Below are 17538 nucleotides of genomic sequence, written 5' to 3'. Positions count from 1 at the left end.
ATTGTATAGCTACAGTGGCAAGCCACCAAGCTGCCTGACTTCTGACAATAGACTTTTAGCCACTTGCCAGGAATTTTGCATTCCACATTGATTTTGAAAGGGATCTCAAATAATCAACAATTAAAAAGCCTTTATGCTACATTGGAGCACTGTCATGCTGACCTCTGCGCATCAGTTAAACTTTGGGAACATTGGTATTTTTATTCATGTCACACACATATGAATTCATGTATACAACCACATACAGCAGCTCTCACTAAATAGAATGTCTTATATTGCCACATTCACAGCCTCCCTTTTGGGCCCTGTTCACCCACTGGGTCATGTGAAACAGCTGCTTGGAGAACCAGAGGAAGTGGTGAAGTGGCAGGGGTAGCTTGCACATCACACCTTCCTGTCACCTCCACTAGCCTACCAGCACCCAGACACTTCTAAATGCAGGAAGATTATAATTGTGAAAGTGATCTATCACTTCCACTACTATGAGTCAGTACTTCTGGTCAGTGACGATCCTGGTCCTGTTACCATCCAGGACCACAACTGCCTCCCTCCCCCCACTGGCCGGGCTGCCACCCTCTTCCTCCCTTCCTGAGGCCCAGGGAGGTTGCACACAGCCTCCCTGGCCCTCCAAAGACCTTGTAAAGAACCTCACATGGCTGAAAAAAAAATCATTTCTGGTTTCATGGGGGAAACACTGGGGTTTTATGACAGTGTTCCATTTACAACAGTGTTTCACTGCTGTAAAATAGACGATGATGATGCATTTAGTTAGAATTGTGCTGCTCATATGTCCAACTGTTCTAACCTTCCTGCCAGTCAATTTTAGAGAATCCTCATGAATGCTGGTGCTGGTGTTATATGAGAGGGAAAATAACTTCCTTCTATCCACTTTAGTTTTATATGTCTCAAAAATCTATATATCACTTTGATTTGGCAAGTCCTGAAACATTGGCAGTTTGGCCCTCGTGCACGGCAATTTTTTTTGTGTGCAAAGTAGAGCAGAGCAGTGCGCATGTTAAAAAAGGGATGATTCAAGGGAAACTTTCAGTGGAACTGGGGGACCATCATACAAAATACATCCACAAGCACTCCAACAATTGCAATTTGGCCTTACAACAACTGTTCTTTATTTACAGAACAGACCCCCATCCAAGCCTCTGGTCATCTTCCTATCAACTGGTATATGAAAGAGAAATCCACAATCCTTCAGAACTGGTGTGCCAACAGTGGGAGGTCTGAGTCCCTCTGATGAGACCAACATTCTGGACTTTGTAGCTAGATTTCACAACATGTCAAAGAATATGTAGATTCTTGTCCAAGAGAATCTTCAAGATGCCCAAGGGGAACAAACTGCCTGACATGACAAGTACGCTGGAGAAAGGATTTCATGGGGGGGGGGGGGGAATCAGGTAATAATGTTATAGATTATCTCGATTAATAAGGCAGGCAAGCTGTTGCTAACCACTAGACTTTGAACTTGTTTTGCCTTTTGATCAATCTTCCCACACATGGCCTCTGCTACAATGGGATTGGTCCTGCTTATTCTGGTTCATTGTGTTTTACAACTCTGTCATAAAAGGTACCTTCATAAAATACTTGAGAATATACAGCTATCACGCAGGATGATTATGTTATTGGTATGGATATACATGGGTGTGTTAAAAATAACCTTCTAAGGATTTGCTACATATGGTTTCTATATTTCTTGTATTCGTTTCTAGCTACAGATCATTTAAAGTCCAAGGCTCTGTCCTAGACACACTTACATGGAAGTAGGTTGAGTAAGCCCCACTGAACATAATGGGTCTTATTTCTGAGTAGACATGTATAGCATTGCATTGCAATCCTAGGCATGTCTCCTCAGAAGTAAACCCCATTGAGTTCAATGGAACTTACCCCCCAGGTAAGCATGTGTAGGATTGCATCCTAACAGTGCTATTGTATATTTACTTACCTGGGAGTAAACTCCACAAAATACATCAGAGCTTACTTCTGAGTAAACCTGCATTGCTTGGTACTGGAAGAGAAGCATTCTTTTCAGATGTGACAAACATGTTTCTTCAGTCCTTTCCCAGGGAACCTTTATTTTTGAATGGGCAACTATAATTATCTCAAGAACTGTAATGAATTCTGCAGCTCGTCAACCCCCCTGTGAACTTTCAGTGGCCACTAGCAAAACTAAAAACAAAGACTATAATACATGTTATAAATATAGGCAGCACTATTTAGAGCTTGGGACAGAGAAGTTTCCATTTTCGTCTCCAGGGTTTAAACACGTCTGCAGACAGAATGATTCAAATCCAGCCATTTTATTAATTAGAGTTTCATTGATTAAAATAAGGATCATCTGTTTTGGAAGTAAATGTGATGATTTCCTCAGTGGTGTTACTACTGGTACTGTTTCCATATACATTGGGCAATGCTCAGATGGTTAGCTGCAGAGACAGGGATCCACATCCCGTACTTCACGAATATCATCAGTCAGGAGACCTCATCGTTGGTGGCATTGCTTCTCAGGCCTTCATTGTAGTTTCTCCAACCACATTCACCGAACCCCCAATAGCAGTGCCTGACGATCTTGTGTATGAAGTTAAGCTTTCTTCCTTTGGGTTTGTGTATGTTTGGGTTACTTTGGACACCGATGTGATCAGTCTTAGCAACTGCAGCTTCAGAAAAGCAATACATTGGAATGGCTTTAGAAGCAGCTGAGCATGGGAAAGTCTTTCCTCCACAGGGGAGCAAGTCATTCAGTGATGCCTGTCATTTCTCCAGATTGTCCTTTTTTCATCTCTCCTATTTCAAGCCTTTATCTTTCTTGTTTTCTATGTCACAGCAAATGGCTCCTTCAGGGTTGCTTGATGTTGCCCCTACAAAGAGGTACCTTCTAAAGTGGTGCTCCACTTTTATTTAGCAGGGGAGGATCTCTGTTCCTATTGCCACATCAATGCATCTTATCCAGTGCTGTTTGCTTGTGACTGAGAGCACTTTTGGGACAGCAAACTATAAGTTTGCACAGTTGGTAGGCCTCCCCAATTCAGAAATGGGGGGAGGGTTAACATGCAGCATATTTTGGTGTATTTTTTTTTAACAAGGGGTTTTATATAGCTTAGTATTAGAGCTGCACTGCCCTTATGTCAGTGCTGGAAAGCACTGGAAAAGTGCTGGAAAGCACTGACATAGGGCGCAATCCTAACCAATATTCCAGCACTGACCTAGCCGCAATGCAGGCCCAAGGTAAGGTAACAAACATGCTCTTACCTTGAGGAGGCCCCCCTTGACTGCCTCCCACTGCTGGATGCAGTGCTTGCAACATTGGCACAGCTATGTCAGTGCTGAAAAGTTGGTTAGGATTGCACCCATAAGGGGTTAGGATTGCACCCTAAATGAGTTTGCTTTCAACAGAGTTAGACTATTCATCATCTTGCCCACTGTTCTCAAGTTTGACTTGCGTTGGTTTTCTAAAGGTTGGTTGGCAACTTTCAGTCTCGAAAGACTATGGTATACGCCTACAGCACCCAGTATTCCTAGGCGGTCTCCCATCTAAGTACTAACCAGGTCTGACCCTGCTTAGCTTCCAAGATCAGACAAGATCGGGCATGTGCAGGGTAACAGTTGCTGCGGTTTTCTAAAGTCTGAAGCAGAAATTTTTCCCATTCCATATCCCCAGTTTCTTTTAAGTGAATTTACCATTGACTGAAGATGGGACTTTCTGTACTCAAAACACGTATTTGTTCCACTAGCTATGGATCTCCCCCAGCTATATCCTCCAGATTCATAACTATTTTTGCTTTGGGCAATATTTGGTGGGTTGAGAAATGCCCACTGAGGAGAATTCCTAATGAATATGTGTCAATAGTATAAAGGCCCATTTTTGTTTACATACAGGCTTGATAGAGGGAGAGGGAGAGGGAGAGAGAAACGCAGAACACAGTAATCACAGTTTTGTGGAACATCCTTCTAATAAAGAATGCAACTTTCATTCTAGTGTAATAGCTAAGAATTACCAGCATATCCTGGCTTTGGGTTTTGCAATAAAGGAGATCAATGAAAACCCTCAGCTGTTACCCAACATCACCTTCGGCTTTCACATCTCTGATAGTTATTTCAGTGCAAAATGGACCTATCGCACCACAATGCAACTTATATCCACATTAGAGAGACTTGTTCCCAACTATATATGTGACCAGAATAACATGGTGTCGGTCATTGGGGGACTAGACTCGCCAATCTCCCTTCATGTGGCTACCATTTTGGACATCTTCAAAATTCCACAGGTAAGACCAGGAGATGTAATATGGGGATGAAAAATTCCATTTAGGTTTCTTCTTTCAATCCTGGTATTATTTTGTGACTTAGACTGAATGCTAAATTCAGGCTAAGAAAAGGAATATTTATAAAACTGATTGAACACTCTTGTCTAAGGCAATTTGTGTGGGTAGCTATGAACATGAGACATAAAAGCACATTTGCAGACATGGCTCAAAATCACATCATATTCGGTGTTCAAGTGTAGCTAAACTCAATTCTTTGTTTCAATTATTCATTTATATATTGTTTACACTACTGTAAGTATCTGCTGCAGGATATTGCATATAATTGGGGTTGGGGTTGTTGGGGGTTGGGGTTATTGATTTTTATCACGTTTTGCAATGCATTGAATAATTACATGTTGCTTTAATGTTTAATTTTTATCCTACAGTTTTATGTTGATTTTGTATTTCTACATTTTTGTTAGGTGCCTTGGGTATCCACACTGTGGGCAAAAAGTGGCATATGAATATATTACACTGATTCACACTAAATGTATAAATGTGGCTCTGTTTCATGCCATGCCTTTTCTTACACTGGTTGCAGGGGGTAAGAGCTCAATGGCTCTGTATTCTATTTGTGTGAATGCCTGTACCTCTGCAATGAAGGAATAGGAAGGAAATAAGCAACCATGGGCAGTCCAATCCTAACCTGAGCAGGAATAGGCAGGCTAGTAGGCTTGAACTGTATCCAGCGCAGGATTGGGGCTGGCTATGGTTCAGCCTGGGGCAAGGGGATTTAATTTCCCTTACCCCAGGTAAAGTTACAGCAGCCCCAATGGGGTTTCTCAGATGTGCACCACCTCAAAAAGTGATGCAGATTCTAGCAGCATGGCATTGTGCTGAGTCACCCGGGAGTGGGGTTAGGATCCAGTCCTTGAGCCAGATCCAGGCTCCACCCCCAACCCAGCTCTGGGCCCACCCAACAACAACAACAGTAATTATATACCGCTTTTCAACAAAAAGTTCACAAAGCGGTTTACAGAGAAAATCAAATATCTAATGGCTCCCTGTCCCAAAAGGGCTCACAATCTAAAAAGATGCAACACCAGCAGACAGCCACTAGAAAAGACACTGCTGGGGTGAGGTGGGCCAGTTACTCTCCCCTTGTTAAATAAAAGAGGAGCACCCACTTGAAAAAGTGCCTCTTAACCAGTTAGCAGGGGCTAGCACCCACCCTGAATACTTTTGATCCACCCTCCCCTGCCCTCCCCATCCCCCCATGCTGCATGCCCTCGGCCAGGGCAACTCACCGGCTGAAGTTTGGGAAGTGACATGGAGAGGCTAGCACACATCCTTGCGACACCCTCTCCAACTTTCAAGGAGGCCCAAATGTACATTACAGCATATTTGCAACACTCCCAGGCGCTGGCTCACCTCCAGCTCTTAGTTACTCACCTCCAGCCCTGAATGTTATGGCTACGCAACCATTGTACTTTTTTTTTTTAGGGGGGGGGGTACAAATGCAGGCTAAAGAAAAAATAGAAGAGCCTCAAGAATTATTCCATCTCTCATTGTTCTTGCAGTGAGAAGATGCCCAAACTTTTGTTTGAAGCAACTGATGATAAGTGACAGTAACAATGTATTTGAGGGAAATTGCCAATATCAATAGAGTATATGCTACTGAAGATGTGCTATGAACTATGGATTGGACAGTAGATATCTAAGACTACCACTTTAGCATGTATAGAATTGCACACATGTGTAGTAGCAGGGGGACCTCCTTAAATACTTTGAAAATCTGCCAGCCCAATCCTATTGCTGACATAAGGCATATGTAGTTCTCTGATAAGATGAATTTATATTCTAATGGCATCATATTTGCATTCTCTCTCATCTTTAGCTCATCTATGGCCCTGCTCCTGTGATGAATGATAAAACCCCAGGCCTTCCCTTCTATCAGATGGCCCCTAAGGAAGCCCTGCAATATGCAGGGATTCTGTCTTTACTACTGCATTTCAACTGGACATGGATTGGGGTTTTTACGATGGACGACGACAATGGAGAAAAGTTTGTGCAAACTGTGGCCCCATTGTTTTTGGAGAGTGGCATTTGTTTGGCTTTTGTTGAAAAAATCCCAGTAATAACTTTTGTCACAGAAATTGAGGATATGGTCCAAGGGGGTGAAGAAAGATTTGACAGAGTCATGGCGAGCAAAGCCAATGTTTTTGTAACCTATGGTGATTCTTATTCCATGGTGTTTGTCATATGGTTTCCTCTACTATCACGGAATCCAAACATGACAGAGAAACTGAAAGGTAAAGTGTGGATTATGACAGCCCAGATGGATTTCACTTCCTTTGTCTTTCAAACTGATTGGGATATGCAAATAATCCATGGTTCTTTATCCTTTACTATTCATTCCAATGACTTGCCAGGATTCAAGTTGTTTGTTCAGAGCCGAAACCCTTCTAGCACAACAGGAGATGGATTCATTACAGACTTCTGGCAACAAGCCTTCCTTTGTACGTTCCCAAACACAGTCGTGGGCAAAGTAGATGGAGTTATTTGCACAGGACTGGAGAAGCTGGAGAATCTTCCTGGATCTCTTTTTGAAATGAGCATGACTGGCCACAGCTACAATATCTACAATGCTGTCCACACTGTGGCTCATGCTTTACATGTCATGTCCTCACTGAGATTCCCACACAGAGCATTGGTGGATGGAGGGGAACTGAAGTTTCACAGTCAACAGTGGTGGCAGGTAATGAACTCTCAGCTCATATTCACAGATTCCTTCCTTCTCTAGCTAGCAGTTTTGCAAGTGTTTCTGTTCTTATCAGAAATTCTAATTTCCCTCCATCCTTGCTCGTGTCTTTGAATTCAGTGATCTGACAGTGATGATCTAAGAGCGCAATCCTAACCAACTTTCCAGCACTGAGGTAAGGGCAATGCAGCTCTGAGGTAAGGGAACAAACATTCCCTTACCTTGAGGAGGCCTCCATGACTGCCACGCAACTGCAGGATGCAGCACATACCCCATTGGCACAGCTGTGTCAGTGCGGGAAAGTTGATTAGGATTTGGGCCTAAGGGCACAATCCAAACCTTGAGTTAGGCCGGCCCAAGGGACTTGGGCCTTGGGCCAGCCTGGGAGGGTTGCAAATGTGCCATAAAACATGTTTGCGTCTTCGTGGGAGGAAGCCAGGCTGGCACTCCCAGAAGCCTGCCTGTGGAGGTCAACGGAGGCCCCTTCCTCCCGGCTCCTTGCATTGGCTCGGATGAGCCATTGCAAGAGTGACAGGTAGGCGTGGGGGAGGGGGAGGGAGGTGTTCCTGGGTGGGGAAAGGAAGGGCGATGGGAGCGGGCATGTGGGGAGGCGGGGCTGGGATCCTTCAGTTATGCCGGATCCCAACCCCTGTCCCCAGGGAGAATGGAGTGACTTCAAGCTGCTCTGCTCTCCTCAGACTTGTGCCACCTCAGGAGGTGTTTCCAGCACTTGTGCCACCTCAGGAGGTGGCGCAAGTCTGAGGAGACCCATTGGGGCCAGCAGCCATTACCCAGGGGTAAGGGAAAAGTTCCCCCTTGCCTCTGGCTAAGCCACTGCTGGCCACAATCCTGTGCTGGATACAGTGCAAGCCTCTCGGCTTGCCTGTTCCAGGCACAAGTTAGGATTGCGCCCTAAGTTACATAGGAAATCTGCCTTTTGACAATTCCACTGCTGCACTGTCGGGCAACCAAACTATTGTTCTGTGTAGCTCATATTGACTATTTTGTCTGGCAAGGTTTCCCAGGGTTCTAGTTTTTTCTAGTCCTACCTAATGCCACAGGTAGTTGATACCTACACCATTGCCATCATATTTAGAACTGAACACTATGAGCCCAATCCTATGCATGTCTACCCAGAAGTAAGTCACATTATTCTATTAGTTATTTGATTTTTCTCTGTAAACCACTTTGTGAACTTTTTGTAGAAAAGCGGTATATAAACACTGTTAATAATAGTAATAATTTATTGTCGTTTTTGTCAATGGGGCTTACTCCCCGGATTGCAGCCTCAGCCAGTGCCAATGGTAGTGTGTCCTTGGTGAAGTCCTACATAGCTACTCAACAGAGCATCTGGCCCATGAAAGTGTGCTAAGCCCCTTCACCCCCTCTATGGCGCACAGCAGGAAATGCAAATGGGGAAGGGAACTCATTGATGACAGTTGGCATCTTCTCCCATTGAAGAACAGGGAGTGTAGTTATCACGGATAACAGTTCCTCCTATTCTCTTTTTGAATGAAAAATGAGGAGGAGTTGTCACAACTAATGTCCTCCATTTGTTGAAAGGAATTGGCAAAAAGTTTGGCAGCAGTTCCCTTCGCTCTTCATTCCTCCAAGGTCGTGAAGAGGATGATAACCACTCCCCCCATTAATTGATTTGGGAAATTTTCAGTGGCAGTAATATTTCTCCCCCTCACAACCTTGGGTGGTAGGAGGAATAGGAAATACCAAATCTCCCTATTAGGTGGTAGGGGAGGTGTGAAATTGGCCAATTACTGACAATTTTCACCACAGCCAACTCTCCTTCTCTCACCAGTCAGTACATGAATGGGGTTCCTCTCAGAGTTCCTACAGCCTGAGAAATCAAAAATATGGTTGTTGAGCTGAAGTATTTTCTATACTTTGGGTTTTTCTTTTCTTTATCAAGCTCCATCGCTTTCTGCAAAGTGTCTCATTTAACAACAGTGCTGGGGACTTGGTTTCATTTGATCAGAATGGGGCGATAGTAGCTGGATTTGATATTATCAATTGGATTATTTCCCCAAATGGATCCTTCCATAGAGTGAAAGTTGGGAAGATCAATCCCCAAGCTCCTAAAAACCAGATGTTCAGCATTGATGACATTGCCATAACATGGCAGTCCTGGTTCAACCAAGTAAGATCTAATTGTCAACAATTTGGAAAGTTCTCCAGTTTTAAATAAGTACTGAACCTCTAGCCTGATATAAAAAGATAATTTCACCAGACAGTGTTCTACCACTGTAAGATACTGAGCATTGATTAAAAAACAAAATAGATAGAATATCTTGGATATCAAAAAAATCAACATCAAAAAGATTTATTGGCATCAACAATAAAACTAGGGTGTTAAACAGAAAAATATCCATGCGCATTAGACTCAACTTCTTGAGACAATTCTTGTATATATACAGTAAAAGTACTTTGCCATGTTGGTTGTTAAAATCTCATTCCTGCCTGTTAGTAATTGTTGAACCGCATCAATTTCAGATCCGTTAAAAGACTTTTTAAAAGGGTATAAATAGTGGCTCCGTAAATCAGAATAACAATCACAATTTAATAAAATATAAGGGAGTGTCTCGGTAGAACCTAAACCACAATGACATACCTTGGATTGTTAAGCATTGAACCTTTAGTCTCATTTGAGGGGAAAGTGTTGAAACTGGCTAGGGAAAACACTCTGTGTTCCTGTGGTTTGTTATCTTGGATATCACAACTGAGGGTTCAGAAACTTCTGCTTTGGTTTTTGTGTTGCTGTATGAAAAGTTCAACAAACAGGGTGACATCTAAAAATGATTTGAATGATCACATTATTATTTTGAGTATATAAAACTATAATTAGCATTCCTGAATACTCAGCCAAATTCTGTCTAGAGGACCACATTAGATGTGATGGCAACGGAAGGGTCACAAAGGCTGGGAAATGGTGAACATGAATATGTCACATGTTAGTACCAACCAGACATTACCAAAAACCAAGGGGAACAAGATATAGGTGGCAGCACAATTGAAGCTGTGTCTAAGACAACACTTGTAGCTTAAAAGGAATTGCGTCCCATGTATTAGTGACTGAGGGCACAATCCCGAGCATGTCTACTCAAAAGTAAGTTCTATTGTGTTCAGTGGAATTTACTCCCAGGAAAGTGAGGATAGGATTGCAGCCTTAAGTATCATACACGTCATATCACCAGGATTGCACCTGTGACGTGATTGACTGGGATATTCTTTATGAACAAAATATTACCTGATTTGGTTATTCAAAATATATTATTCCTAAAACAGGTTCATATTCAGTACAGTGGTTATTAGCATTTGCTCCAGTCAGCATTGCCTATAATTGGAATAAAATGATTTCTTCCAGCCTCCCAGAATGGGTCCAGACTTTGTGGAATAATAGCTATTATTAATAGTATTAATAATATTTATTATAGATAATAGTTATTATCGATGGTATATATGTACTATGTCAAAGCCTGTGTGTGAACACAGGTATAGAATAAGCATTTGGATAGCTGGTTGGTTATCAATACAATATTAGAAATATAAACATGGGGCTCGTTCTGTACTATAATTGTTTGATTTCTAATAATGAAAAATGGGAAGTGTGAACACTCTGTACTTTGGTAGACTCTCCAGTATTCCATGTAGGTAGGCTACCTCAGAAGGCCAGGTGCACCAGAATGCAGGTCTCTTGTTATCTTGGGTGCTCCCTGAGGCATATGGTGGGCCACTGTGAGATACAGGAAGCTGGAATAGATGGACTTTTGGCCTGATCCAGTGGGGCTGTTCTTATGTTCTTACAAGCCTCTTTACATTACTGAATTGTCACCAGAGCCATTTGTATATGGTTTTCTCCAAGAGGCAAAGAAGGAAGGCCCATAGCCAGGGAGACAGACCAGGGGCAGACTGCACTTGCTCCCAGTGTGGAAGGGATTGTCACTCCCTAATTGGCCTTTTCAGCCACACTAGACACTGTTCCAGAACCACCATTCAGAGCGCGATACCATAGTCTTTCGAGACTGAAGGTTGCCTACTACTACTGCCATGATAATGTTTGAAAGGGTTGACCTGTGTTACTGGGACCAATCTTCTCAAACAACAGCCTCACTTTCACCCCAACCAGGCGATAAATTATTTGGAAGCATTTCCCAGAATGTCAAGCACTGCCTCGTTGGCAAAGGATGGAGTCACAGACCCCCATCCTCAGCAAAAGAGGAAAAGTCTGAAACCCATAAAGATTCAAAGGTCAACATTTACTGGTTGTCATTCTTCTCTTTCATTTTTGGATTAGGTTCGACCTGTTTCAGTGTGCAATGATTATTGCTACCCTGGTTCTAGCAAGAAAGTGAAAGAGGGGGAGCCATTTTGTTGCTATGATTGCATTCCATGCCCAGAAGGGAAAATTTCCAAGCATGAAGGTAAGAAGTACAGGGTACAGTGTGGTCAGACACATTGGCTGAATGGTTGGCAACCTTCAGTCTCGAAAGACTATGGTATAAGCCTACAGCACCCGGTATTCCCAGGTGGTCTCCTATCCAAGTACTAACCAGGCCTGACCCTGCTTAACTTCCGAGATCAGATGAAATCAGGCATGTGCAGGGTAACAAACCTGAATAAATAATGCACATATTAAATTTTTCTTTCTTGCAGAAGACTCCAGAAGTTTTCAAAAAGCTACTCCCGGTTGCCTTTTGAAAACCGAAAATAGCTTCTGGAGGATTCTATGGACCCTTCTGTGGCCTGTGGAGGTCCAGAATGACTTGTAAGAGGTCTCTTGGGCCTCCTAATGACAACAACATCAACACAGTTGTTATATTTGTTTTGTATAATGACAAAATCATTTAACAACGGTGTTTGGAGAATGTAGTCCTGTTGTTAAGGGATGTATACCTGTATTTTATAAGGGTCTCCTAAGCTTCAATTGGAATAGAACATGGTGGCATCCTTATTCACAAGGGTTGGACATAAGGCACATGTAGCAGAGTTCTGTGATCCCATCTGGCTTCATACCTGTTTCTGGCAGCCTGGGCCAAGATGACATGGAGGGTGAAGTAGTTCCCCTACTTTTGCTTTTCCTGTCCCCCTTTCACAGTCACCCATTCTGTTTAAAGAAGTATCCATAGGTGCAAGGGGAATGCTAAGTAGCATGGTACTGCACATGCCCAATCTCGTCTGATCTCGGAAGCTAAGCAGGGTCAGGCCTGGTTAGTACTTGGCTGGGAGACCGCCTGGGAATACCGGGTGCTGTAGGCTTATACCATAGTCTTTCGAGACTGAAGGTTGCCAACCATGGTACACCCAGAGCACCCACACTGTTACTTTTATTTCGGCTCCCAGAATATTCCAGCTGGCCTATTTGTTTGATGACGTGATTACTTCAGATCAAGCAGGTGGTAGAGCTAAAAGTATAAGGGATGCTGGGGTTGCTCTGCCTCCACTTTGGGTGGTGGATGGAGAAGGAGGGGGAGAAGACAGAATTTTTCTTTTGATTAATGTTCTATAAGGGAAAAGCCCAGGATTGCCTCCGCCCTCTACTGCTTTTCTCTTAAGCACCACTGTCATGATTGCTTGTGGCAGTGGTGTGGAAGGTAGAGGTGGCAGACCCTCTTTATGCTTGCACTCAACAAGGAAGACAAGTTACAGAGTGCATAGTGAAGAAAACACATGGGCAGTGTACTGAGGGAGATGGTGGGCAAACATGGAGAGCAAAGGGTCCCACATTCTGGTCACCACAACCTCCACCCTGCCAGTCAAAGCAGCAGTCTCATCCTGGTCCTGATTTAGGGGAGAAGAAAACTAGAAAGCTCTGAAAAATTAGAGACTTTTATATATTGAAGGGAAGTTGACATGTAAAGATTGGCAAGTCACATCATGATCTGCCAGGGCATTAGACAAGATATGCATTTCCCAGGATTTTTCATTTGGTTTGAGGAAATTATCAGTGTGTGACAGTTAAAAGTACAATACAGTGAAGGAACTTGTGGCTGGTATGTGAGACCGAGACTGCACCTTTTCTTTTCCAGACACGAATGATTGTTATAAATGCCCAGATGAGTACTACCCTGATAAAAATCGGAATTCGTGCATCCCCAGGGATATAAGCTTCTTGTCATATGAAGAATCTTTGGGCATCTGTTTAGCCTGCTGTGCTCTTTCCTTTTCTTTGATAACAGCTCTGGTGCTGAGAACATTCATGAAGAACCACAACACTCCCATTGTCAAAGCCAACAATCGGAACCTCAGCTACACTCTTCTCATCTCCCTGCTGCTCTGCTTCCTCTGTGCATTGCTGTTCATTGGCCGACCTCAGAAGTTGACATGCCTCCTCCGACAAACTGCCTTTGGCATCATCTTCTCTGTGGCTGTTTCTTGTGTGCTGGCAAAGACCATCACGGTGGTTCTGGCATTCATGGCCACCAAACCAGGAAGCAGGATGAGGAAGTGGGTGGGGAAAGGACTGGCCAATGTCATCATTCTTTCATGTTCTCTTATTCAAGCCAGCATCTGTACTGTGTGGCTGGCAACTTCTCCCCCATTCCCAGATGTTGACATTCACTCTGTGGCTGAAGAAATTATAGTAGAATGTAATGAGGGATCCATAACTATGTTCTACTGTGTCTTGGGCTATATGGGCTTCCTGGCCAGTGTCAGCTTCATGATAGCTTTCCTCTCCAGGAAGTTGCCAGACAGTTTCAATGAAGCCAAGTTCATCACTTTCAGCATGTTGGTCTTTTGCAGTGTTTGGCTCTCCTTTGTCCCAACCTACCTGAGCGCCAAAGGAAAATACATAGCAGCTGTGGAGACTTTCTCTATCTTGGCCTCTAGTGCTGGTTTGCTGGGTTGTATCTTCCTCCCCAAATGTTATATTATTGTGTTCAGATCTGAACTAAATAGGAAAGAACAACTAATAAGAATAAAAAGTTAATGAAATGAGATGTCCATATTCCTTAGTAGATCTTGCAGTTGACGGGTGTATCTGTGTGTACGTGTGTGCAGCATTTTCATGAGTGTTTTCTGTGCAGCATGTACAGTAAAGCAGCACCTCATTTTCTAGATTGGGAGTTTTGAATCTTTGTTTATAGGGTGCTATTTTGGACCCACAAACCCATATCCCCTTGTCCTGAGAATTATATTATGAAATAATTTATATCTGTACTCAGAAGTAAGTCCCAGTATGTTCAATGGTCTTACTCCTACATCAGTGTGAATGGGATTGCAGTCAAAGCCATGAGTAAGTGGACATGTTATAGGACCACTTATAGAATTTGTCATAGCAAACCTGTCTCACTGATTTCAATGACACTTAGGCAGAATTTGCTTTCTCAGAATGTGTCCCATTGCTTTTAATGAAACCACCACAATTTTTTTTTTTTTGAAATACTGAAAGTCCTGCTTCATAGCAGTAGAGTTTAGAATTCTGTAGTGGGAGCTGATCAACCATCCTAGTGCACATGTGAAAGTCATAAAACTGATTCTCAGACGTTTCAGAGCAATGAGACCAGTGATCCCATCTTAAATTACAACCTGTTGTGTTACATTCAATACATGAATACTGCAGAACTCTTAAGCTACCTTTTATTGAGTGCACTAAGGTCCCTAATATAGCCTACTTCATGGAAAATGTTCTAGCACAGCACTCTCGTTACCCAGCCTTCTGCTTTTATTCAAATGTGGCCTGTTATACTGCTTTTGATGTTTTAAGGATGGTATGTGTTTTTATAGGCTGGACTCCAATGTGTGAGGAGCAGGTACTGTTTATATAGTAAAAGGCAGGGCGGGAGGTGGGAGATCAGATCATTACAGGGGAAGAAGGGACTGTCATTTGTGAACTGTCCTAAATTCTTACTACCCTACTGAAAAGGTCTTGGAAACCCCCACTGAAGGTCTTTGAGTGGCTTGAGTGGTGACCTTTCAGGCCTGAAACTGCTGCTACCAAATGGCCTGGATGGCAGTAGCGGACCTCCCCAGCCCCATACCCCAAGGCAAAGGTCCACGATGGTGCCTCCCTGTGGGAGGCTGCCACCCTCTTGCACAAATCTGCCCTTCCACTCACCAAAACATTCCGGGGCCTCACGCTACTCCGGGACATGTCGGGGAAGCCTCCTGAAGGTTCCCTGACACTTTTTAAATGACCGCGTCGGGGTCCCTTTGAGAGGCTTCCACAGGGTCCTAAAGGTGCACAAAGCTCTGCTCCCAGGACATTTGCCCCATCAAGTGAATGGCAGGTCTGCCACTGCTGGATGGTCAATGCTAGAACAGCTATCATCCAGAATGACTGGGATCTGGTTCAATCAAACAGTTCAAACACAGGGGTGAATATCTCTGCTCTGTTCACCACGTTACAGCAAGTGTGATGCTGCAGCAGGGAGTGGGGGGGGGAATGCATTCAGTGGTGTTTCATAACTTCATCCCACTAGTTTGATGCCCTCCTAAGAGGTCCCCATTCTTTTATTTTTTTAATGCAAACCTATGCATGTTTTCCTGGGAGTAAGCCTCATTGCTCAGAAATATAATTTACTTCTGAGTAAACATGCATAGGATTGAGTTGGGAATTTATAATTACTATAACTTTAGCACCTTGAGTTTTGTACTTTTGTGATTAAAGATATTTCCCTGCTTCATTACCAGATTTCCTAGGAATATTTGAAGTTGATATATGTCATTAAAATGCTTGGTCCTTATTGCCCAGAATTGTTGATCTTGATTGGCAGCGGCACTGGCTTCAGAGAGGGGTTTTTTTTTTTTCCAGCCCTACTTGGAGATGCAAGGATTAGAACTGGGACTCTCTGCCTGCAAAGCACATGCTGGATCACTGAGCTACATTCCCTTCTCGAAGGCATTTTCCTATCTTTAAGAGACACAAGTCAATTTCAGAAGACTGAGCACCAGCTTGTGACATGGCTAACTCAAGTTTCGGCCCCTGTTTAAATGTGTTCGCGTTCATGCAGAAAGATCTGCAGAACCCCACTAGAACCCCAACCTAACATTTTCACCTATTACCTCTTCACTTCCAATTCCAGAATTACAAATACAATCCTTTCTGGTCAATAGCTGTTTCCCCCAGACCTTTAGTGAGATATTTTTCACAAGGATCACTTTTTCTGAATATTTTCTTACTCCAGTCCTAAACTCAGCCCCCAGTCCTAATGAAGAGGTGCAATGGAGAAATGCTCATTCTGCTGGTGCATCTGGCCTTTGTGTTATTGCAAAAACACTGTAAAGTATTTGCAACAGTGCAACAACTTCACACGCTGACAGGAAGGCCAGAGCCTTCCCACTAGCGCCAGCAGGGAGAAGGACATCTGCCAGAGCAGGTGAGACCAACGCAGGAGCAGGGGGAGGATGTGGAGGTGTTGGGGCAAGGTGAGCATGGCAAAGAGGGTGAGGGTGGGAGGATTTGACCTGGGAGGGGGCAGGATTGGTGGCAGCCCATACTGAATTCCAGGTCCCTTCTGATCTGCTGACCTGGGTCAATGTGGGCTTGATATCACTCAGTGGTTGGCAACCTTCAGTCTCGAAAGACTATGGTATAAGCCTACAGCACCTGGTATTCCCAGGCGGTCTCCCATCCAAGTACTAACCAGGCTTGACCTTGCTTAGCTTCTGAGATCAGACAAGATTGGGCACATGCAAGGGATATCACTGGAGCAGTGATATCACTGGCACAGGTCCAAGTTGACCCATAGCTGCTGCTACAGATCACCCTGAACCAAGGGGACTTAAGGCCAAATCCAATGGGCCTCCAGCACCAGTGCTGAGCTCCAACGCTGGCACTGGGTGTCGGAAATGTGCCATAAAGCATGTTTATGGCACCCTGTGAGAAGGGAGCACTGGAGTTGGACCTGTGCCAGCGCCATATGGAGGATGCTGCAGAAGCATCCAGAAGTAAGTCACAACACTGGGTGGCAGTGCAGGTTTTTGAGGCAAGAGGAGGCGTTACAGGGTGGGGTGAGGGAGGAACAGGCTCAGGAGGACTGGGGAGCCTTGCTTTATCAGATCCTATCCTCTATGTTGGGCTGACAAGGTTCTCTCTGTGCTGGCAAAATAGCTGGTGCAGACTTGAGAAGCCCCATTGCAGGCCCTGGGACTTTTTCAGGGGAAGGTGATGAAAAGGAACAAAGGAGACCTCCGGCAGCCACAGTGGGGCAGCTGGATACAGAGGTCACCATTCTGGTGCTGCTGCACCCAGCAGCCCTGCCATGGATAGGATTGGGCTGAAATGTCCCTTTACACTAGGAGACCTCAAGCAGCCACAATTCCTTCATGGGATTCAACATAGCTGGTGCTATCGCATTGGCATGGAGGAATTTAGTTACGATTGGACTGTAACTGTTGTTATCTCAAAACCAAGCTTCCTGGCCTTCTGTAATTCTTTTTTATGCTCAACCATTTCTTCTGCATCCCTTTCTTAATCATTCAAGAAGGTTTCCCCATTGCTTTTATTCTCATTTGAATCTCTGCTTCTGAGCTACAAGTACTTTGCTACTTTCTCATGCTTGAGTTATCGGA

The 17538-nt window shown here is 43.9% G+C and overlaps 1 protein-coding gene and 1 pseudogene across 1 annotated transcript; one reads left to right on the top strand and one right to left on the bottom strand.

Moving 5' to 3' along the window:
• Positions 1-2427: 2427 nt before the first annotated feature.
• On the top strand, positions 2428-13954 carry LOC136653357 (vomeronasal type-2 receptor 26-like). Its single transcript, XM_066630266.1, has 6 exons — positions 2428-2615; positions 3986-4274; positions 6151-7011; positions 8939-9166; positions 11321-11447; positions 13053-13954. Exons 1-6 carry the CDS (start codon positions 2428-2430, stop codon positions 13952-13954), a joined length of 2595 nt encoding a protein of 864 aa, XP_066486363.1.
• LOC136654945 (5S ribosomal RNA) lies at positions 11528-11646 on the bottom strand (annotated as a pseudogene).
• Positions 13955-17538: the final 3584 nt, after the last annotated feature.

This window comes from Tiliqua scincoides, chromosome 5, assembly GCF_035046505.1.
Source record: "Tiliqua scincoides isolate rTilSci1 chromosome 5, rTilSci1.hap2, whole genome shotgun sequence".
In the NCBI taxonomy this organism is placed as follows: Eukaryota; Metazoa; Chordata; class Lepidosauria; order Squamata; family Scincidae; genus Tiliqua; species Tiliqua scincoides.
The sequence above is the reverse complement of the archived record's forward strand: the minus strand, read 5'-3'. Positions and strand labels throughout refer to the sequence as shown.